The sequence below is a fragment of the Gambusia affinis genome, linkage group LG08 (assembly GCF_019740435.1).
Source record: "Gambusia affinis linkage group LG08, SWU_Gaff_1.0, whole genome shotgun sequence".
Classification (NCBI taxonomy): Eukaryota; Metazoa; Chordata; class Actinopteri; order Cyprinodontiformes; family Poeciliidae; genus Gambusia; species Gambusia affinis.
Window position 1 is genome coordinate 25,343,046 of NC_057875.1, and position 23,463 is coordinate 25,366,508.

The window sequence follows — 23,463 nt, forward strand, 5'->3', positions numbered from 1 at the left end:
GGCAGTACAATTGATTTTTAACTTAAAAAGTAAGGGCAAGTTCATAGTCACCTTTTTTATCCAAGTGTAACAAAAATCATTTATTGTTTCTTAGACAGCAGGTGGCGCCACAATCAGGTTATAAATACCGGGACCAATTTCTAGCTTAGATTTCACCTTTTATCTCAGATACTTTCTTATTCTGTCAAGACTAAAACGAAGAGATTTTTTTTAAGACTTTGTGACGTGCAGGCTTCTTTCACAATCAAATGGACAAATTATTGTAATTCCATTTAAGTTTATGATAAAAATCCAATGAAACGGCATCATTGATTTATACAAAGAAGCAGTCAGCCAATCGTAATTAAGCTCTTAAAAACAAAAAAAAACAAAAACATGGTTAAATAAAAAGTTAGAAATGGATAAATTCATTGACATGCTGCTAAACAAGATCATCTCTTCCCACCAGTATGTGACAAAAATATTTAGTTACGACTTGACAGTCTTTTGTTCGACAGAAATACACAAAATGTTTTAAAATTTCGGTGGGCGGGAGAGAAAGAGAGAGTGAGGGATGGGGAGAGGGAAAAGAAAAAAATCCACACACACATCTAGATTTACTATTACCTTGGCCAAGAGAAATACAGCTACTACACGTTGTCATGGAAAGTAGAAAAGGTGGAGCCAGAAACTCAAGACAGGACCTCAGATAGAAATAAGAGTAAAATAAAAAGGAAACTATAGTGCTAAAAAAAAAAAAAAAAAAAAAAAAAACTCAAAGGGAAAATAAAAGGAAGAAAAAAAAAAAGGCGACAAATTGTCCATTTTGGTGAGGGTGAGACCCTGATGTGATGCAGTTCCGGGAGCAAAGTGTCGTGCGTCTCAGTAGATCCGGCCTCGGCTCCTGCTGCCTCTCGCCCAGAAGCCTCGTCCTCGTCCGCCCCTGTAGCCGCCACGCTGCTCTGCATCGACACGGCGCCAGAAAGAGCTCAGTAAGAACACAGCAGACTCACAAAGGAGGGTGAACTTTTAGTCTGTAGAGTGTGCAGACGTGTTCTCCAGGGGAGCAGAACGTTAAATCAGGACTAATTGTAACGTTAGTCCTTAGAAAATGCCTGAAATAGACAGCGAGTGAATAACTATGGACTGGAACGTTATGGTCAATTGTGGGGAACTCCAAGCAAGACGTCTTACAACCGTAAGACGTCTTGCTTAAGACCAAAACTTGCCAGTTTTGGTGAGACAAACTGAACTGACTTTTTGTGGCATTTTCACGGTGGTTGCGTTCGCATTACAAATGTGTGCAAAAGTTTTGGAATTGGTGATATTTTGAGCCAGATTGGAGGTGACCCAAGTTTCTCAAAGTGCTCTTCAAAGAGTGAACAAATAAAAGTGAAATCGTGAATAGTTGTGGAACAACCGTGAACAAAAACGTGTGCCACCAGACGCTCCTCACCGTAGGTGAAATTGCCAATAGAGGCGCTGTACTTGCCGCTGGGCGGGTTGTAAATCTGTCTGGCGTCCCGCCGTGGCAGAGGCGCGATCTGTTTTTTTGTGCTGGTGCCAGACCCCATTTCCTCACTCGACGGACGTTTGGGCCTGCGAACACAAAGAAAAGATGCAAAAAAATAAAAAAAATCAAGCTGCAACAGACAACGCTCAAACGTCTTCTGGCTTTGAAACGGTTCGCTCACGCTGCTGCCTCCGGCTTCTGGACAGGCTTCCAGGATAAGGTCACTGTGCTCTTGTATGACGGAGGGTTGTGGAAAAGATCCTGGAAGGAAAACAGAGACTTTCTTTCAACTCAGTTGAGGAAATGAAGGTAGCTTACTTTCAGACTGCTGGGCTACTCGTCGTTTTTAAAGTTTGGAAAGAAGTAGAGTCTGAATGAACAAATTCCCAGTTTGTAATGATGACTAGTTTCCTTCTTTAACAGTAGACCCACAACTTTTAGTTGCTTTTTTCAGGGTTACTGTGGGCTTCACCAACTCAAATTTAAAACCTTTTAAAAATAATTGATGACATTTAAGACCTATAATTTCACATAAAAGTACAACCTTTGTCCAGCCAACTGGCGAAAAATGTGAACTTTCTCAAGATAAATGCAAAACAGCTAGCTAGGAAGGGTATGCTAGCAGCTAGATAGCGGTAGCCTAAACTGCCTTCGGCCACAGAATGCATTGAAGGTGTCTGAGTGCAACTTAAACGGTGGTTGCCCGACAGAAAAACCCATCAGTGGAAAAAAATTAAATATATAATTTTACAATTTAAGACCTGTAACAAAGTACCTGAGGCCAACTTACTCCTTTTTAAAAGAACTTAAGACATTTGAAAGCCTTAATTTTAGATGCATAAATTTAAGATTTTTTTAAGGATGCAGAGACCCTGATATTAAAACTCATCATAGAGTCTGGCTTTGATGACCCAATTATCCCTGTAGCTATGATCCAGAACAGCATGCCACTATTTATCCTTTGTCCGTGTTTGTGTTCGTTTTGCACCATTTCTTTCTTTCCTTTTTTTTTTTTTATATCCCTGATGTCAGAGCAAACACCTGGTGTTCCTAAATTTGTCCTAGGAAGTTTCTTCCCAGAAATGAAACACGTAAAGAAACAAAACAAAACAAAAAATTTCACCTTAGCTCAAATGAACATGGATGTGTTTTAATTTGGATCCTTGATAATATTAATGATTTTAGCTGCAATTGTAGAAGCATCTTTACATGAAAATGAGTATCACGTTTGACCAGTTACTACAAACATTAGAAAAATGTAGAAACCCCCCCTCCCCCAAAATCATGTTTCTCAAGCCCTTACCTTGATGAGGACGTTGATGTTGTTTGTGATCTTGAGGGCCACCACTTTGATTTTGTTCTGGTGGAATTAAAAAGAACGTTTTAGTCACGAGGAGATTTTGCAGCCAAATCGCTCGTGCCGTTTTCTAAATGCAGATTTGAAAAACGAGACAGTAACCTCTTCTGTTTTCAGAGCGTCTCCCGTTTTCCCCTGCAGCGCCATCCGCAACTGTCTGATGTAAACCTGCAGACCTCTGGCAAAATACTGTAGCCTGTTGCAAACAAACAAATAATAATTAAAAAAACAACAACAAAAAAAACAAAAAACAAAGGCAATTCCAAATGAACTGTTTAGGCTGAATAACTAGCCTAACCCTCTGTGCACGACGGACATCTGCAGGAGTTTTTCTAGTGTCACAGCCTCACCTGATCTTGAAGTCTTTGAGGCGCTCGGCATCAACTTTGTCCACTAGAAAGTCTGGCAGCTTCTTGCCCAGCTGGTGGAAACCGAAGAGGAGACACTCCACGTAGCTGAACTGCAGCTTGGGCTCCTCGCTGGCAGAGTTTTCGCCGTTCTCAACCTCGTCAGGCGGCAGAGGCATGAACTCCTGACAAACCACGACAAGCAGTCAGCGAAAAAACTGGCCCACAATGCATCAGGGAATTGTGTTTGAATGGTTTATATCTTCTTTTTTTTTTAAGTAAATCTCATTACTGAAGTTTTATATTGATTTATTTTTTTCTTTGTGCCGATTGGCCAATGAAAAAAATAAAAATAAAAATCGGCGCCCAAAGAGCGAAAATAAAGACGACAAAGTTCGAACAGCAGCTCTTACAAACTGTGGAACCAACTAATGTTTTTAAAAACGGATTTAGCAGGTTATTGCTGTTTTTTTTTTTTATGAAACAGATGTATTAAAATTGAATTCACAACATTTTTTCTAGGTTTTTTTTTTCCAAAACTTAAATTCATACAAATATCAAAATGCCATAGAAAAACGAAATGCATCCACTCTCTTTTAACTAAACTTAAAAGTTCTCAGATTTTTCTTTAGCCAAAATAAAATTAAATACCTATTCTTTAAAAATGGCTGCAAATTTTCTATAGTAATACTAGAGAATATAAATCATCTATTTGTTTTAAGAAGGTCACGTAACATTTTCAGCTGTAAAAATAGTTTTATTTAACTGGACCGAGGGCAAAAACGGTAACGGCTGCTGTAGATATTGGCTTCTGCTGTAATGCTAACACTTTTGATGCGTAACAATATTTGGTGTCTGAACTATTACAATATGCAGTTGTAAATATTCTGAGAGCAGGTCTCAAGCACCGTTGTCCCAAACCCCCACAAACGCTGGAAGTCCACATTCATTTAGTGAACTTTAATGATGGGTTAGATTAGTTTTGGGTTTTTCAGTAAAGTTTGATTTCATTTTATTGTGACTGTTAGTTTGTCTAAGTCAGTTAGTTTTTACAGTGTGTTTGTTAGATTTAATTAGTTATTATTAGTTAAATATTGCTTAGTTTTTATCAGAATTGGTTCTAGCGTTTTCCATCTTTTGGTTAATTTTCCGGTGCAGAATTCAAAAAGGTCAAAGTATTGTGTTGTTATTATGTATACACTGATACTCAAAAAAACCGATACCATTTTCTAAACATTTTTCATAACTGACTCTGGAGTTTTCTCCTCAACTTTTGCTGTCACCATTTTGCGAACATTTTGCGAACCAGGCAGCTGGTGTTAAAAAAAACAAACAAACAAAGCGATCAACGTCACATCAGTTTGAAAGGCTAATAAACAAACATGAAAACGAAGAGCATTATGTCGACAATTTATGTATGTTTTAGTTTATAAACACACAACATATTTCCCAAAAGCTATAGTTTTTCCCCATTAATTACCGTTTTTTCTGTTAAGGTTCTCAATTTCTCTTTTTACTTCGTTAGTTTTAGTCAACTATAATAATCTTGCGAATTAGGGGAGTTTTGTTTTTTGTTTTTCCTGTCGGACAAGATCGGAGAAATTAATAATCTGAGTGTCACGTATGTTTCTAACTTCTCACAATGCAAACACCAGTATAGTAATCCTCACCACCAGCTTGGTAAACAACGTGTTGAGGTTGGCCTCCAGCTTCTCCATGTCTCCGCAGAACGGACTCATCTCAGCCAGCAGCTTCAGCACCTGCCGAGACACAGAGACACACACACACGTCTTTACCCTCGCTAAAATATTCGTGGTTAATGAGAACGGGCGCTGCGTGGCGCAGGCTTAACGACCCGTTAACACCAGGCAGTTGGCCGCCACCTCCGACAGGTGGCTGCCACGCTGACTTTGTTTACCGTCACAAAGAGAAACTCAGCAAATGTCAACGTCCTCGCAGCAGAGTTCACATCCAGAGAGCGCTGAAACGCTGAGTCAGCCTGGAGCCGCCCCGGGTCAGGAAGCTGAGTTTTTCAGGGCGTTTTTTTTTTTTTTTTTTTTTTAGGGATCGGGGGAGGTTGTGAAAACAGCACTGCAGGTTATTCTGAGCAGAGCCGACCGCTAAAGATCAGCTTTAGCTGATGGATTTTCACCTTTTTTTGCTCGTTGTGCTTGAATATGCGCCTCCGTTTGTTGGACTTCAGCTCCTAAAGCCGACACTGTGCAGAATATTACAGACTGCAGCTGTTTGCTTTCAGTGGGGTGGAAATTAAATTTTTTTTAGAACATTTATTACCGGTCACTCAGACATTTCACCAGCCACTGTTTTTTTCAAAAGCTGTTTTATTTGTTTTCCCTTACTTATTATGTTTTCTATTGAAATTAACAATTATTACCAAAATATCTCAGAACGTGTTCATTGTTAATTCCACGGGCGATCATCATCATTCTTGTGTTACTCCACAGTTTTTCTGACTAACTGGAGCTTGGTGTTAGCTTAGCTTCCCCCTCACACACAGTTGCCTTCCTGCCTGCATGAAACTTTTTCTTTATGAACATTTTCACTCCTCCTTACCGGGCAGCAGCAGCAGCTAACCTGAACTCTTCCTCAATCTTGTCCCTGGTCACGTCTCTCTCATCATCCTCCGACAACGATAACAAATCCCCAGAATGCTAATTTCCTCTTCTTGTCCGATACCGAATCTCCTCCAACAGCGAAAGTTAGTGTGGTAACGTAGATAATTTAGATATCGATTAGTTTGACACATTTTCCTGAATGGGCGTAATGGATTTTTACGCAAAGCTAAAATGCTCTTTCTGACCCACCCCGTCTCGTATCCGCTCATTTTCTCGAACTCCGGTTAGCTCCACCGTTAGCTGAAATGGCGCTATTTATAACCTTAGAGGGGAGGGGCGGGCCAAGGAGGACTAAGGGATTTCATTGGATAAGCTCAATGTCCGTCAATAAAATCAACCAATGGGCTGTTGAGGTCGATAAAAATTAGATTTAAAATCATTTTTTTGTTAAATCATGACAGCATAGGGCCGCCAGATATGGACAGTAAATGCCTCAGTCTGGACTCCAGATGGTCAGTCCACCCCTGGACAGAAGTTCAAGCTGAATGCAGCTTTTGTCAACCCGCCACAGTGGCGGTGAATTACTCCAATTTACACTCCACTTCATACTTTAACCCGCATTTGGCCGGTGGCGGGTGCTAATTTCCACCCCTAGTTACTGGATGATTTCAGGTCATGTTCCTGCAACAAACGTGCTACCGGGAACTCAACGTTTGAACCATTTAGTTTCACATGATACATGTAGGACTGAAATGATCGATGGGATGAATTGATTACTGAAATAATCCTCAACTAATTTTGCAACTGATTAATGGTTAACTGGAGAAAACAGACTTAAAAAAGAAAACTATCTGATGAAAGAACACCATCTGCAGAGCCGCAATTAAGCCAAAACTGTATGAGAAATATATGAATTTAGCAACTAAGATAAAATAAAAAAATAATACTTCTTTGTCTGTAAATGTGTTCAACCCACAACCATTTTGGCGTCATCTGATTCATATTCAGCTAAAAACTAAATCTATTAACCACCTTTTGCTATACAATTATTAATCACTCAAAGATGCAGTATTGTGGGGAGGTTTTTAACACATATTGCCATTTTTTGCCACAATCCAGTAGCTATATTAACTACAGTTGTTACAAAAAGGCCATATAACAACTATATAATGCTATATATGAAGTATGACTTAACAAATTTGATTAATTTAACAACCTGAAATTGGGACTCTGTCTCTTTAAGAAGCTCCTGCTCTTTCACAACATGGCTCCTCTATTTAGCCTTTAACAACAATTTAACCGGCGGTTCACTGGCAAACTATTAGTGGAAGTTTAGACAGCAACTTATTTCAATAGTTTGCTAAACTTGAAAGAAAAACATTTGCCTCCTTTAGCAACAGCAGCTACATTCATCTGAGACTCTTTGTGCTTCCTACTGGAGTTTAGGAAGGATTTACATAAGAATGAAGCACTCGTCCATTTTCAAGGTCACAAAGGTCTTTGTCTTGAAACTTACCTTTTCAATTTTCTGTTTATATTTTATACCTCTCCTACGCTTAAGGTTCTTTTAATAGAAGCAAGAGATGATTATTCATCCTGTGAGTTGCATTTTGTCGTACTTTAGTAAAGGTTGTCATGACATGAGGATGTCATACCAGCCCAGGCCCAGAAATAAGTGATCAGTGCTTAAGATAAGAAGATGAACCCACCTCCAGCTGGATGTCCAGCTCCGCTATGGGACTCGTCAGGGTGCTGAGGTTAGGCAGCACATGTTCGCAGAAATAAGTCACAAATCGGGTGGAATGGACATTTTTCTGAAAAATAAAGATGACCGTGACATATTTACACTTGCATTTAAATTAACTAACTTCAGGGTTTGTACATTTTTTTCCCCCACAGTAAAATTCAAGCACGTTTTCAAACTTTTCCAGCACCACACCTTGGAGATTAAAACAATAAAAATGAACTAAAAAAAGAAAAAAAAAAGTTTCAATTCACTATTACATGATATTAATAGTCTTGTAATAGTATTCAAGGAAAACTTAAATATAATTAACTTTAATGTTTTCAAATGTATCACACAGACTACAAACCTAACTGGTTAGAGAACAAAACACTACCTTAACAATAATAATAAAAAATCCCCAATTTTGATAACATTGTTTAACAAATAATATATAAAGCACTTACATAAATTAATGAGTCATTGAGCCATTAGAAATAATAACATTTAATTCATTATAACAATACAAATAATCTGTGATCAGGTAAATGACCTTCCTGCTTAAATTAAAATCTTAACTATAATGTACAAAGAACGTCACAAATAAAACTTTTTAAAAAATTGTTCTTGCCAAGTTTTCTGAAATTTAGCAAACAGAAATTATTTTAGTAATTATAACCGACCTAAACCAAGAAAAGTTTATTCAGATTTAACTTCAGACTGAGGGGGGGAAAAAAGAAAAGAAGAAAGAGGTTGTCTTTTTATTAGGTTAATAAAAATATCTGGTTTCAACTGTAAATAATGTTTTCTAAATTTAGGATTTTAATCAAATGTTCGATTTGATAATAAAGTTGTGGAAAGTTTTTTCTCAACTTTATTATCAAAATGTGCAGTTACAATTTCGAGCACTTTCAGTTACTTTACACAGAAATCAAGCACTTTCCAAACCTTGAAAACACCTAAATGAAATTCAGTTATTATAAAGAGTCTGTATGAACTATGTAACCTAGAATGTGTTTCACTTTTACAGATAAGCAAGGCTAAGAAGCTTAAAAACACAGACACACACACAAGGTTAAAACTGCACAATATAACTGTAACATAATAAAGTGTCAGCTACACGTTCAGACATTAGATGGTGCTACTCACAGAGAATAAGGGGAGAGCCTGGCGGGTGCACTGCAGCAGCCGGTCCACGGTGTCCGGGTCTGCTGGATTGAGGGCCTGCTCCAGGTCGGCCTGCTCCACCACCAGCTCCACCAGCTGCTGCCGCCCGTTTACCGACTGCAGCACGCGCAGAGCGGACACCATGCGCATCAGGAGCACAAACTCCTCCCCTGTGACGTCCTCCAACACCTGAGGAGACAACGGGGAGGTGAGCTCTTCCTGATCAGTGGCGTCGAGTCAATCGAACTTAAGGGGGCAGTATAATGTGTTTTTCTAGGCTGTTCTAGAGCACAATCAAGTAACAATGTTAACTTCAGTTGTTATAAATATGCAATGACTTACAAAGAGATTGGGTTAATTAATTTACTGCCTTGAAATTGGGCTTCTGTCTCTAAAAACTTCGGCTCTTTCTGAGGCTGCGCCTTCAGGAAGTCATCACAACATGGCTCCTCTTTCTACCCTTTAAATGTTTTTACTAGAGGTTCACTGGTAAGTAGCTCATATAAAAAGTTCAGCATTTGCCAGGTGTTTGCTAATTGCTGCTGACTAGTCTGAAGGAGTTGTCGGCGAGAGCTCCTCTGTAATCGATAGATTACTCGATTACTAAATATTCGTTTACAGCAGCCCTAATCATTTTAATTTTGACCTTTAAAACGCCATAATTTCCACATAACTTGTTATTTTAGCCTGTCTGATGATGTAATTATTAAATATTAAATGAACCATATTCTTGTACGGCTTCTTTTTACTTTTACTAGAGTAAAAGCCTGTTCAAGTTTTGCTACTCTTACTTGACTATAAGTTTTGACTACTCTACCCTTCTCTAGATACCAGTCTGTCGAGTTATATGTTGGGTTTTCTCCATTAGCATTATCCCAAAATAAAATGAACAACCGGTTTTCCCTCTGAACACAAACCTTCTTTGTCTCAGCGAAGACGTAATCCTCCACCTCCTTCGTCATGACGTCCTCTGGTAAGGTCTTCAGCTTGGTGGCCAGGAACTTGATGGCCCTTTCTCGCACGATGTCCTCACCCTGCAGGATCTGTGAAAACAGACCTCCGAGCGTCCCTGGACCACCGAGAACAAAAAAAATAAATAAATACAATGTTGTTGTTTTTTTAAAAAGAACGCTTTAAGAGAGTCTTATAAACAAAACCAACACCTTTCCACCAGATTCTATGATCCGCAACATGCAAACATACGAACACACCCTTACCTTTAGCATCCATTTTGAAGATTGAAATCAGTGCCACGTTCACTTGGTTGAACTCTGCAGTATCATCTAGAATGATAGCAGGTACGATTATTAGGACTATTTATTAGCCCTAAGGAAAAGTAATAATAAGCCTGATCCACATAAGTCATTACCTGTCTGAAGGAGCTGGGTCAGAATATCAGCGACTCTGAAAATGTTTTCGCCAGTCGCGAACCGGGGCAACTCCTTAATGGCTTGTCGTCGAATCTGGATAAAGATGGGCGGAGCTTATTTTCAAGTCATTTGAAAATAAGCGTGATGCCTGGTTTAAGGCATCACCCCTGAAAACCAGCTCAGGACTTTCTGTCAAAATAGCTAATTAAATTAGACAAAGTGCAGCAGTAACGGCTGACACTAGGACCTAAAACTGAAATCAGCTGCACAAAGGTTTGGAAGCATTTTAGTGTACTGATATTTCATAGTTCTTTTAATAAGAATCACATCTACATACCTAAATACATTTTACAGATAACTTTACTACAAGGTCACATTTAATAAAGGCTTGTTTGTCTGATTAAAAGCACCTTTTGAAGGAAAAGAAAACAACCCAGATGTAGGAATGCCTGTATTGTTTTTTTTTTTTTTTTTTTGTACTCACGGACACATCTTCATCCTCGCAGAGATCAAGCTGAGCATTTATGGCCGCATCAGCCAACTCTGGAAAGCTGCTGAAGAACTTGGGGATAAACTGAGCTGCCAGTCGCTTCTCTTTGGGTCCTCCCCTCACGCCGTCCAGGATTGCTTGGTATGCATCTTTGTGCTGCAGAACAAAATACACAAGTTAATGACAACATACATGACATACGACGGCTGCAGCAAAAAGAAAAAAAAGCTTTTCAATAACCTATTGTATATGTTGCAGTTTTGATTATTCTTAATGGATAACATGACAGATACATACCCCAAAAAATTAAAAAAATATATATTTGAAATATTTATTTTCTATTCCGGTTGACAATGCAGAATTTTACTGATAAAACTAATAAATGAGCGCATGGAACATATGGAATAGAAGAAGAAAAAAAAGGGGGGGAAATAATTCTTTGTTAAATTTAAGGATTTAGCTGTAATGGGGTTTTTATTTTTAAGAAATAATGCAACCGGAACTTCAAATTGTTCTGTTGTGGAGTAATCTTTGTTGCTGTATTTAAATGGAAACATACATGTTTTAGAGAAATTTGACGGGGTTTTTTTCCTCTCAATAAATTAAGTACTGTTCTAACCACAACAACACAAAAACATTCAACCAACATAAGGATTTTGGCTTAAAACCTCTAAGAGGTTTGAATATATATAGATGGACACAATTACTGTCATTTTAACTTAAAAACACTATCTTATTTAGGAATTATTTCAATGCTCTTTCAGAGAAAAGTTCTTTTTCCCCCGCTTATCAACATAAGCGAGACAGGAATATTTCCATTAGGCTCCACAAACTGACAGGACAAAAGTTCGCATCTCCGATACAAATGAATCAAACGTGACTCCGTTAAAACTATTTGTTGAATTTAAGTCTCGCAAATCCAAAAAACAATAGCTCTGAATGAAAATATGGTGGTAAAACGCTTTGGAACTATTTATGGAGATGAATTTCGCGAGTTCGTAGCCCAGTTTACTGCTAGGGTCATTCACATTAGCCACTATTAAAGCTAGCTGCAGCTAACAGGGTGCACGCACCGTGTCAATAAATCAACTAAATCCAGGCAAAGCGCCCGCGCTGTGGACAATGCAATGAAACTCAAAACGCCGCCGTGTTCAAAACTGAGCGGACTGTCTCTTCCTCACCTGGCTGAGGTTTTCTTTAGCATCAGCAAGGATCCCGTAGTTCCGATAAAGCTCCTCGATTGTGACCGCCATCAGCGTGTGTCCCAGTCCCTAGCGTTCTCAGAGAAGACCGCTGATGAAACCACGGGAGAGAAAAAGAAACGATAATACCTCGCGGGGTGGCTGTAGCTCAGTTTTGGAGGACCTACGCAACCACGAACGCCGCAATGTCAGATACTATCGTGGAAGCAACAGAAGCGCGAGGGTGAAATTTCGAGATAATCGTGAATGAACTCCCTCCCTCCGAACGTCCGTTTTCCCGCAATGTTCTCTCTGGCTTAATGGCTGCTACGGTGCTACGGAAGATGAGGCGGTGCGCACGCGCCACTCCTGCGCGAACAGACGGGTTGAGAGCACGTGGTACACAGGAACGGAAACTATATGTCATCGCGTCCGCCATTTTATGAGTGGCAAATTTGCCTGGTATGCTACCATAGGTCAATTTTAAACTCGGATAATTTGAAAAATACAACGAAAAGCACAAGCACAAGGCAGAATATATTTTAAAATACAATACAACCCAATACAAATAATTGGGTTAGTTCCAAAAGATTGGTGTGACTGTGAAACCGGTGTTACTAGAGCCCCCTCATTATTGTCATGCTGACAGCCTGACTGTGTTGTTTATACTTTTATAGGCATAAAAAACACAGAGAAATCTGCACATATTTGACAATGCTAACAAGCAATGTCGACTTAAAAAGAGCTAGCGCACAGAGAAAAAACCTGCATGGAGTTAGAAAAACAGACAATACTAAAAAGAAAACTGCAGCTCATTGGAATAATAATAATTAGAACAACAGAAACCTTTGTTGTCATAGTCTTATTTATAAGGGACAATTAATAAGTCAGAGATTGACTTATTAATTAGTTTATGATCAATCTAACAGAGGTAAAGCAGCTTTACTCAATGACCTGGACACATTTCTTCTCATTCCACAGCAAAATGTTTTTAAAAAATAAAGCAACACAAACTGAAGTCAGATGAGACAATTTTATTGAACTAAGTTTTTCCAACAATACTGTACAAACAAACTTTCAACACAACCGACAAAAGTTCAGTATCTTCACAAGAACCTAATTCCTGCTCCGAACTGGAACCCGTCACATATCCTGCAAGGAAAACAGAGAACACTTCTGAGACCTAAAGCAAAGCAAGCCAAAAGAAAAAGAAAACCTCTCAAAAGTTTCACATACTATCTATCTATCTATCTATCTATCTATCTATCTATCTATCTATCTATCTATCTATCTATCTATCTATCTATCTATCTATCTATCTATCTATCTATCTATCTATCTATCTATCTATCTATCTATCTATTTATATGTATATATAAACATGCATGAAGAAGTCAAAGCAACACTCTAGGTATAATTTTGATGAGGGAATAACATTATAACATAATGGAAAGCTCAAAAGTGGATTTTATATAAGAATGCCCCTTTAAGTTTTTCTTAAAACTGTTTGTACACTCCTTATTAGGCGCTAAGAATTTTGTTGTCTGTAAGGAGAAAACCGACAATTTATAATAATTCTAATAAAGTTTTCAAAATCACCATTTATTATTTTGTGTTATAATTTTATAATTTTTTCCTATTATCATAGCTGACATTTGGAAGCCCTTTAAATCTGCATGGTAACCGATCTGAACAACACATTATCCAAGGAACTAATAATTGGATTAATTTTAGTGAGGCTTTCTTTTCATAACCATAAAAACAACACAAAGGTCTAAAGTGGCTACCTGTCTCCACTTTGGACTCCCATGGGAATGCAGTAATTCAGTTCCACCCTGGCAATGTTCCCCAAACGCAGCACGATGCCCAGCCCATAGGACCAGCGGATGCATTCTGCCAGTTTCTTCAAATGTGCCTGAGGCCCCTCGCCTTGACGGAAACAAAACACGGGATCTCAGTCGAACGGGGTGAGAAAAAAAAATAATAAAAAAAGAACAGATGTCTGCGAGGGCTTCGGTTTTTTTTCCGCCTCACCGTAGTTGAGGTTACAAAGGTTTCCGGCGTTAAGGAAGAAATGGGTTCTGAAGAGATCGCCGAAACCGCCTCGGCCCGGTCTGAAGGGCAGAGGCGTGTAGAGGTGGAGGCCTCCCGCCCAGTAGGCTTCACCTCCCAGGAAATCACCTGTCGCCAGTGAAATCAGTAACAACGACTTTAGAGTAAAACACCAAACTCAACTTTGCTGATAAACGTCTTTGTCTTACCGTCACTTTGTGGGCCCATGCTGTACATACTAAATCCCCTGATGCTGGTAGGGCCCCCCAGGTAGAACCTACAAGTTAGCAAAGATACAGTTTACAAAATATCCTGAGGGAAATTTGAAGTACTCTCTCCACATAGTCATTTCTCTAAATATGTACCTGTCTGCAATGCATGTTGCCTTCTCACCAATGGGTAGAAGAAGGCCTCCCCACAATGAGGCAGAAATAACCTGAACAAAAAAAAAAAAAAACTCTTAAGAACAAACTTGGCTTGTGCATTGAAACGACATGATAAAAGTTCATTGTAGGGCTGCAACTATTGATTATTCTAATTAATCGGATTAACTGTAGATCTGACAGTCGTCTGCATAACAATGGAACAGAAGGCCATGATTTGTGAGTGTGGACCCCAGCGGGAGCAAATGTGAAGAAAACAGAAGACGACCTAGAACTGAGCCCTGAGGCACGCCACCAGAAATACACATAAAAGTTCCAGGAAATCAAACAGCGAAAAAAAAAAGAAAAACTAACAGCTGCTATCAATTGATGATTTAACGAGTGAAAACAAAACCAACTCACTGTTGGAGCTAAATTGTGTCACATTTTTTAAATCAAGTTAAGTTTAGAAAATGTAACTTTTTTTAAGCTTTTGAAATTTTGGAAAATTTCTAAAGTTATCAGTTTAAAATTGGGCAGCGTAATGTGATGCTGATAACTTACAGGTGGCTATTTTTAATGAGATTCAATAAGCTTTAAAATTCAATTGATTTAGTTTAATTTAATAAATGTTGCTGGTGTTTCTTGCTGTTATCTCGGGCTTATCTCTGAGCTTACATTTTTACGATGATGTGAAACAGTTGAATGTAACAGCAAAGATAAAACAGACAAAATCTGTCAGTGGAGCATAACTTTTCTCGGTAACACTTTATTTAACAGGTTGTGAATAAGACTGTCAAGTTGTCATAACAAAGACATTTTGAATAATGTCAACTTTGTATTAAAAGTGTCATGATTTACTGAGTGACACTTTATGACAACAGTCATAAATATTCATGAAGACTTCCTCATGCTCATGACAGTCCTATTCACAACCCGTCAAATAAAGTGTTACCCATTTTCACCCCCCACACACACATTCAAACCCGCCTCAAGCTGTATTTTGGATGATGATCATTGACTAGTGGACGAGGGGCTCAACGGTAAACCTCACCGAATCCAAAACGAGAGCTCTGTTGAGTTGAATCTCAAAGTCCTCCTTCAGGAACCTGGCGTCGCCCCCAGTGTAACCAGCCAGCTCCTGCACAAACACGAAACGTCGGCGTTACAAACAAAGATCCGTCACATTGTCGTCACGTGGCAATAGACAGCTAAACGGAAATGTTCCAGTGAAGACCAAACCTGATGAATCTTCAGTAATCCTCCTTTCCTCGGAAGGATGGAGGAGTTCCTGGTATCGATGATCATAGCGTGCTGGAAAAAAAAGACAACAGGCGCTAACAATATTCAATTTGTTTTTTCTTCTCAGAAATGCCATTGTCTCCCACTGGGCAACAACATCTAAATAAGCCAGTGACAATCTCTTCATTAGAAGATATTAATGAAGCTGGTTTAAAACATTTACTCACCATCTTCCAACCAATTCTTTCTCTTTGGAATCAAACAGCAATTTTTCACCATATACCATAACTTTTTGGTGTAAAGAAAAAAAGAAGACAAATACCGAAAGGGAAGACTTGAGCGAATGGCCACTCTCCTCCCGGATGGCGAAAGAGGCCGTCTGACCCAGAGAGCCCAGCTCTCTCCACACCACTTCCCACTTTAGGGTTTGGCTGGTCTTCCACAAAGGAAACTGCATGTGGTAGGAGTGAAACAATTTTTAAGTTAGTAGAGATCTGCAATAATAAATGATCACACAGCATTACCCTGTGAGGCAGTGTTATTTTAGTTTTTATTTTTTTTATTTAATTACACCACAGTAAGTTCTGAATGAAAGGCTTATGTCAGTAAAAACTGGCACAAGACGGTATTGAAGAAGCTGATTGTTCCTCAGAACTTGAGCTCAACCAGATCCGAACAAGCAAACAAAAACAAACAGCGTTTCTAATGGTGCGAAACGTGACAAAACGGCACTTAAGAGAAGCGCTTACGCTAAGTTCTGTAGAGATGCCTCGATCTGTCTCTCTTAGTGAGCTCCACGGAAACTGACCCGTAACTTTGTACGCGTTGACAGAGATGCTGAAAGCGAAAAGAAAAGAGGAGATGTTACGGTTTTTACACTTGGTGGAACGTTTAATCCATATCTACGGTTTAACGGCCTTCTTATCAGATTGCGGAGCAAGGCTGCTCTGTGAGGCGAAAGCTCACAAACTGCAACTCCGAGGGAGGAGCTTTGTCCTCGAAGGCGGGGCTAGATCCACCCAGGCATTTTGCACAACTGAATGGTTGCAAAACCGTCCAGCAGAACCAAGTATTAAAATAATCAAAGCAACACTCCAACATTCCTCTTGTTGAAGGAATAACATTAGAACATGATGTTAATCTCAAAAGAGTCAAATCTGCATGATACTACCCCTTTAAGTTTTCATATGTACTTATAAAATTAGATTGACCTCCTTAATACTATTTTTGTTTTCTAAAAGCTGATGCCATATCTTACTTGCGCTCAAACTGTCCTGGTTGGGGTTTGAAGAAGGAGAGTCCGTACGATGTCTCTTTGGTGCCGTAGGAGAACTGGAATGTCAGTTTTTCTGCCCGACCTAACACATTTGGTAGCTTTAGTCCGAGTACCTGAAACGGCAGAGTGAAACCCGGAAAAGAGTTATTTTAATAAAACCTGATGTTATAAATTATATGTAACAATATATAACTAAGACAAAATCTAATAAGATAATAATAATAATAATAATAATAATAATAATAATAATAATAATAATAATAATAATAATAATAATAATAATAATAATAATAAATGTTAACTTGGCTCAAAACACTAACCATGCTCCCTTCATTGTTTCCGACCATTGTGTTGTAGCTGCCTGTCAAACGCCTGAGCTCAGTGACCTCAAAGGTCACGTCAAGACCATTTGGAAGGGCACCTTCACCTGGAGGCAAAACAAAACAAGAGGGATGCACCGATATGAAAATTTGGGCTAATAACAATATCCGATATTAATGTTGCTGTCACGGCCAATAACGATATTGTACACAAATTATGAATATATATATATATATATATATATATTTCACTTCACTATCAAAATCTTGGAAAAACTGTGATGGCCTTCATCACAGTTTCTCTGCTTCAGTTAAACAGTAACTGCATTTATTCATATTCAAAATTACTGACATTTATTGATGCACCTATGCAGAAGAAACAGTGGGTAAAAATAGCAGAAATAACAATACAGACATTTTGGAGGGTTTTAAACATCATGAATTGGAATTTATTATGACAGCGATAAATTTAAATCTTACTGCAATAAGAAATTTATCAGAATAAATAGTAAATAATATGATTAATGTCCATTATCCCTTCCCTCACCCTCCAGAAACAAATGGAAACGCGATGGAAGTAAACGTTGGTTGTTAATATCGACCCAGTTTTATTCATTGGATCGATATCGATACGTGAAATGACTAACACCAGTCGATACCGATACTGGTCCCGATATATCGCGCGTCCCGATAAAACAAGCTAAGAACACATGAAGTCTGCCCGTGTACTGGAAAACGAAACTCTTCCAAATAGAAATGAGGCGACAGACGATACCTCGCGAAGTGTCGATGACAACCTCCACCTTCCTGAAGATACCGAGACGCAGCAGCTTCTGTCGTGCGTCGTGAGACCTCCGCATCACCTGCGTCACAAATTCAAGCGTGTTGATGCCAGCGACTGCTCCAAACACATAGGCACTGAACAAGCAATAACTAGCGCGGTGGGCTGAGGCGGACGTACGTCAATCAGGTTTTTTGCCCTGAACACTTCGGCGATTTCATAACTCAAAAAGTCATCCTTTGTTCTTCCAAGTCCATCAATGTGGACTCGCTGGACAACAACCTGAAAAAAAACAACAAAAAAACAAATACCCAAAAAAAAAAAAAAACAGGAGAAACACAATCTGAAATCTCATGAACGTCCAAAACAAAATTCAACAGAGCAAATGATGAAAAATAAAAGATCAATAGAAGTCATTAATACAGAGTACTACATGGTCATAAAGCAATAAATCCATCCTTTAAAAGAACAAACAGACTAACAATGAGATAGTGCTACCATATCTTGAGGTATTCCTGGCTAAAATGAAAAATAGTGACATTCTCACGTTTTTGTTTTCAAGAACTTCTTGCTTTGGCTCCTGTTCAATCTCCGGAGCTTCGACGTCATCTGCTTGGACGCCTAACTCCGGTCCCTGCATGGGCAGAGGGTCGAGGCTCTAAGGAAACAAAATATGCGGAAAACAATTAAAATCACTCAAAGCACACATAGCGTTTTACCAAACTCATGTGTTAAATATAAAAAACCAAACATATTTAACCAGATGTTGGTTCTTAGTTAACCCCCCCCCCAAAAAAAAAACCACAAAAAAAACCCCCCAGAACATTACGGTTTGAAGGAGGAGTAACAACAGAAACAAAAACAAACATCACATGGCAACATAAGCAACACACATAATAGCCCTCACATTAATGTTTTTAGGGCAACGCTTTATTTGACGGGGTGTGCAATAGACTGACATGACACCTGTCATGAACATAAATTTTCCTACATGTCAGAGAAAGCTGTGTGGAGAATAATAGCTAGAAATAATGGCTAAAACTTATAATATTCTTCACAGAATAGAAATCTTCCACATGTGTGTTTTTTTTCTCACCATATCCATGTCTCATAATAAATACAATGTAAACAATATCATTTCAAGTGTAATAACCAATATGCTACAATATGTTGGCTGCAGTAGGAATAGCTCGTTGTTCTGTTTCCAATAAAAGCATTATACATGGATATACAATCTTAATAATGCAACTGGGAGTAATGGAGAATATGATTAAAGGGTATAGGGCAACAAAAACAATGAGTCAAGAAATCAATTTTACATGTCAATGATAAATGCACCTTTTTAGTTAAGATATTTCCCAGATTTCCTGGTCAAAAATGTTCAAACAGTGTTGTAGGTATGAGTAAAATCTGCTTTGATGGCTTCAGCAACACTACAGACACACCAGCATCACCGCAGATTGGAGTCAAACCATGAACGGCTCCTTATCCTTGTGTTTAACATGAATTCGTTGAGATTAAACAGTTCTTAGCTTGAACTAATATTACCACGCTACAAAAGAGCGGCATGCTGAGCCCAGGTAGAGCCTTGCTGGGTGAACTGTGTTGGGCCTTTGCTTCCAGTCCAGAAGCCGCTCTGACAGATAACTCCCACCAAATGCTCAGAGAGGTCGAAGTCCTAGCTAATACAATCCCCGCGGACTCCTCCTTACCCTGGCATGGACGGTGCCCATGCTGAGCTCCGCTGGGCGCTGTCCCGACAACTACTGGAGAAACTTTGAGTGGAAATGACAAACTACTTTAACCTACAAGTAACCGAGAAGAAGCGAGGAGACTCCGTATAAGGAGGCGGCCATGTCACTTCCTGGACACGCCCCTTCCGGGGAGCGTTCAATAGCGCAACTCTGAAACGGGTTCTTTTCGCTGTAAGTCTTTGGATGCAGACTGTACGTTGCTTTATTCAAACAAATACATTGTAAAGTGTAATACCAGGAAAATATATATTTTACTGTTTTTAGCCGGGCCTGATAGTTTTGAACAATATCGACGCAAAGGTGCTTTATATTTGACATTCAAGATTATGTTTTTAAAATTATGCAACATTTTAACAATAATTCAAACCCAAAGACATGGAAGCCTATTTTCGCCTGCTTAGTGGTGTAGAAACACTGACTCGGTCAGATTTACTTGACTAAAATCTATTTTTATAATTTTTCTTTAAGTAAAGCATTATTTTTACTTTCATTTAGGCAATATTAATGTGAGGTATCACGTTTCTGACTTGAGTGAAATTTCAGGACTCTCTTCCCACCGTGAGTGATTTCACTGGATGAAGATTATCTTAACCAAAAATGTATGAGACACAGTTAGTTTATGTTAAAATGTTGTTTTGATGCTATTTTCTATCGACTAAACCTTTTGTGCCATTTGGAGATCAAGAAGATGGAGTGAACACAGTATACAGTCATTGAAAGTAGTTTATTTTATTTTTAATTTTTTCATTTAGTAAGCTGATATGATCAGTTACTCAATACTTACATCCCGTTTTTGCCAAATACGTTTTTACTCACTTGAGTCCTTTTTTGGACGGCTTCTTTTTACTTGTGCTTGGGTAGAAATATGTTGGAAGTAATGCTCTAGAGCTACTCTTAACTTCAGAACAACTTTTTGTATACTCACACACACCTCATAATAATGGTATAATTATGACTGTATCCCATAATACAATTACAAGATGGGTAATACTGAGAAAGCAAAGTTATAAATTCTTAAATATTGTCTCACATTAACGAGGTCCCTGTTCTTTGTGTGCTATAAATGAGTTTCTGTAAAAATAAAAATTAGTAGCCATAAAATTAAATGTGGCTCATATTAAATGAAAATGTGTGGAAAAATACATTAAATTAAGTAACAGTTCAGGCTTAGCGGAAAGACTATTTGACAAGAGTGGATACTAGCATATTTTTTAAAATGTACAACATCAAAGAACATAAAAAATCAAATCAGAACGAGCACAATTCATCAGGGAGTTTCTGCATTTTCCACAGGCTTAGCAACCTCATATGTTTTCTACCTGAAGCAAACCAATAATATCTCTACAACCACAAATAGCAGGAAATAAAATTACAGCCGTTGCAGAGGAAGGAGAAAAAAAACTTTCAGGACTTTGCATATGTTGCTGAGTCTCTCGCTAGGACTTGCATCCTAAAAGAAGAAAAAAAGAAACGAACTCGCTGAACGATTCATAACAAAACATACTGTGACGTGCATAGCAGACTCAGCAAGCTGCACTTACGCTTCGGTTTTAAATGTTTCGTGGGATATTTTGTCACTCGCTCCGCCCTCAGGTTTTTCATTGATGACTTTTATGCCGAGCATGGTCAGAGCTGCGGGGGAGGAACGGTTGTGTAAATAGCAGGCTGGGTTTTGGATAACATTCCCATTGAAACACTGTAAATTACTGTATTGACTGGAATAACATTACCTTTGACAAAATGTGATTAATACATCAAAACTGGCCTTGTTGAGGTCATCAACAAGATGACCTGTACAGATAAATTGCGGTATATTTTCAGGGGTTCCCAAACGTTTCATTGTCGTGGCGCCGCAGACAGCAATAGCTTCAGCCGAGGGACGCCCTTCACTAAAGCCCACAGGCAATGCAACAAAATATGTACAGGAACCCCAGCTTTTAGCATGTTTATTTTTTTTTAACTTACTTTTATTCACTGATTAATAATTACTAGATTCTTTTAGAACAGAGGCTGCCTTACACTTTCCAATTTTAGTTTTCCATGAGTTCTTAGCTGGACTCCTGGTCGGCTCCTTCTGTCAGAAACGTGTCTCTTTTGCACTTGCTAGCACAGCTGTGCTAGCTTGAGGAGCAAAGCAGCTTCATAAATTTGGCTGCCAGTCAAGTTAAATTATTTTAACTTATAACTTATAGTAATGATTATAGAGTTTATCAATTTAAAAAAATTATTAGCCAATTTTTAATTTTTGTTTTTTCTCTCCAGCATTTAGAGGCCCCCCTGTTGCTCCCTGGTGGCCACCCCTGTAACACTGGATTTTTAGGGGTGTTTAGATCTTATCATAATTTCAAAACTAAGCTTATTCTTTCACAGCTTCAAGCAAGTGTTTGTGGTTTTAAGAACCTTAAAAAAAAATGTTTGTTCACGGAAAATAGGTAAGCTACAGTTTTAAGACTTCCTGAAAGCGGCCAGCAGCACCACTCACCCTGCTTGTACTGTGCAAAACTGATATACTTCTGGTTAGCGGGATCCATTATGCTGCAGACGGCAGTCAGGTTGGAGTTGTCGAACAGATTTGGCGCTGCCATGGGACTTTCCCGGGACATCTTCAGCAGCTCCAGCTGCTCAATGAGAAACTGCTGGGGATTCTCTGAATGACACAATCATCAAACACGTTAACAATGAAGGCAAAACTTACACACACACACACACACACACACACACACAAAAAGAAAGAAATAATGAAAATTAGTCATTTAAGAAAATGACATGTAAAACGAGCAAAAGAGGAGCTTGCCACAGGATCAACACTATCAAGATATTCAGACTAAATATTTTAACTACTGTGACAAGGAAGCATCAGAAGATTGTTCTAGATATCTAGTTGTGATTTGTTGTTGACATACCCTGCATTGGGAATTAACATTAAATAATTTTTGGCTTTACATTATTTGTAGGAAGTGAAAAGAGGGGCCAACAGTAATATTTTTTCTTACACACATGCCAATTATCTTTGGGGTAAATATTTTCAGCAGATCCACCTTGACCTTACACTTTTTGTATCCATCAACAAACATCTGGAATAATCCTGGATGTTTTATAGGCTCCTATGGCTTGGTGTAAAAAGAGGATCAATTTTGATCCTTTGTGTTATTTTGAATTTCAAACTTGCAGGACATTTTTTTAATGGTCGTTGGATCTTACATCAAAACAAAGCTTGTCATAACTTTTAGAAAATCTGAATTAGGCAAAATTGGACCTCAAAGCAAAATTTAATTCTGTTTTATAAACGTGCTTAGAAAATCCACACTACATTTATCTTTATGCATTGTGTAAATAATCATTTAGCTCTGATGACTAAAAAGGCAAAGATAACTGACAGAAACGTCTCTTTTTGAGTTTAAAGATTTAGCTTTTGAACTTAACTGCGAGTTTAATAAGGCAAATAGGCTCAACGAGCATCTCTGCAAAGTAAATTTTTAAAAAGTGAATAGTTAATTAGCATTAAAACACTTGATTGGTGTCAGAATTCAGTGACGGTGACGTTAAGTATAATTTAAACAAACCGTAAATCAGCAGTTGTGGAAAAGAAATCGTGCTAATGAAGCTCACGAGAGAGGGATATTCCATATTTGAGGAAGTAATAAACTCTAACCGGGTCTGTAAAACAGGAGCATGCTGGTCATGTTGTCCATGAGCTCAAGAATCTTGTGTTTCTTGAGATATTCCCTCGCGTCTCTCTCTCTCTGGGTCGCCATTTTTCCTCTTTTCTGTTGAATTGGGTTGCTACGATACCACAGGCCAGGCGCGCGCGCGCGCGCCAGTGGTAGAACCCACTGCGAGTTGACCCCGACTCCGTCAACAAGAAAGAAAGGAGGCAGGTCTGTAAATATGTATCAATGTTTCTATGCTTCTTTTCTACACTAAAAATATACATTTTATTTACAATGACCCCATACTTCGAATTTATGTCTTA

General features: G+C 38.6%; 3 protein-coding genes across 4 annotated transcripts; all 3 read right to left on the reverse strand.

The window, feature by feature from the left end:
* Window positions 1-260: 260 nt before the first annotated feature.
* api5 (apoptosis inhibitor 5) lies at window positions 261-12,064 on the reverse strand. 2 transcript variants are annotated; one of them, XM_044124785.1, is made up of 14 exons: window positions 11,704-12,064; window positions 10,517-10,678; window positions 10,032-10,125; window positions 9,880-9,945; window positions 9,580-9,731; window positions 8,645-8,851; window positions 7,482-7,586; window positions 4,867-4,956; window positions 3,200-3,381; window positions 2,952-3,045; window positions 2,796-2,852; window positions 1,674-1,753; window positions 1,472-1,578; window positions 261-941 (listed from the first exon to the last, which is right to left on the reverse strand). In XM_044124785.1, exons 1-14 carry the CDS (start codon window positions 11,773-11,775, stop codon window positions 862-864), a joined length of 1,548 nt encoding a protein of 515 aa, XP_043980720.1. In that variant the 5' UTR covers window positions 11,776-12,064; the 3' UTR covers window positions 261-861. The 2 variants fall into 2 exon arrangements, with proteins under 2 accessions (XP_043980720.1, XP_043980719.1); XM_044124784.1 differs by having other exon boundaries at window positions 1,436-1,578.
* Window positions 12,065-12,722: 658 nt separating this feature from the next.
* On the reverse strand, window positions 12,723-19,612 carry samm50 (SAMM50 sorting and assembly machinery component). Its single transcript, XM_044124902.1, has 15 exons — window positions 19,449-19,612; window positions 18,284-18,394; window positions 17,917-18,018; window positions 17,731-17,818; window positions 16,956-17,062; window positions 16,618-16,748; window positions 16,109-16,196; window positions 15,682-15,810; window positions 15,360-15,431; window positions 15,172-15,258; window positions 14,121-14,191; window positions 13,965-14,032; window positions 13,738-13,884; window positions 13,491-13,632; window positions 12,723-12,855 (listed from the first exon to the last, which is right to left on the reverse strand). Exons 1-15 carry the CDS (start codon window positions 19,467-19,469, stop codon window positions 12,810-12,812), a joined length of 1,410 nt encoding a protein of 469 aa, XP_043980837.1. The 5' UTR covers window positions 19,470-19,612; the 3' UTR covers window positions 12,723-12,809.
* A 583-nt stretch (window positions 19,613-20,195) lies between these two features.
* On the reverse strand, window positions 20,196-23,286 carry si:dkey-42p14.3 (EF-hand calcium-binding domain-containing protein 10). Its single transcript, XM_044124515.1, has 4 exons — window positions 23,143-23,286; window positions 21,973-22,137; window positions 21,032-21,122; window positions 20,196-20,940 (listed from the first exon to the last, which is right to left on the reverse strand). Exons 1-4 carry the CDS (start codon window positions 23,243-23,245, stop codon window positions 20,895-20,897), a joined length of 405 nt encoding a protein of 134 aa, XP_043980450.1. The 5' UTR covers window positions 23,246-23,286; the 3' UTR covers window positions 20,196-20,894.
* Between the last annotated feature and the right edge of the window lie 177 nt (window positions 23,287-23,463).

Bases quoted from the DNA above. Each gene is read 5' to 3' on its own strand.
- samm50 (XM_044124902.1), bottom strand. From the start codon at position 19,469: ATGGGCACCGTCCATGCCAGG. The intron at 14,192-15,171 runs GTGAGGTTTACC...TTTTTTGTTCAG, and splicing joins GAGCTCTCGTTTTGGATTCG to GTTATTTCTGCCTCATTGTG. The intron at 13,633-13,737 runs GTGAGGCGGAAA...GTTTCCGTCAAG, and splicing joins CCTTTGTAACCTCAACTACG to GCGAGGGGCCTCAGGCACAT.
- si:dkey-42p14.3 (XM_044124515.1), bottom strand. From the start codon at position 23,245: ATGGCGACCCAGAGAGAGAGAGACGCGAGGGAATATCTCAAGAAACAC. The intron at 22,138-23,142 runs GTTAGAGTTTAT...TGTGTCATTCAG, and splicing joins GCTCCTGTTTTACAGACCCG to AGAATCCCCAGCAGTTTCTC. The intron at 20,941-21,031 runs GTAAGTGCAGCT...TTCTTCTTTTAG, and splicing joins GAAACATTTAAAACCGAAGC to GATGCAAGTCCTAGCGAGAG.
- api5 (XM_044124784.1), bottom strand. From the start codon at position 11,775: ATGGCGGTCACAATCGAGGAGCTTTATCGGAACTACGGGATCCTTGCT. The intron at 8,852-9,579 runs GTTTGTGTTCAG...TTGTCTCCTCAG, and splicing joins TCTTCGCTGAGACAAAGAAG to GTGTTGGAGGACGTCACAGG. The intron at 1,754-2,795 runs GTAAGGGCTTGA...TTTTCCTTCCAG, and splicing joins ACATCAACGTCCTCATCAAG to GATCTTTTCCACAACCCTCC.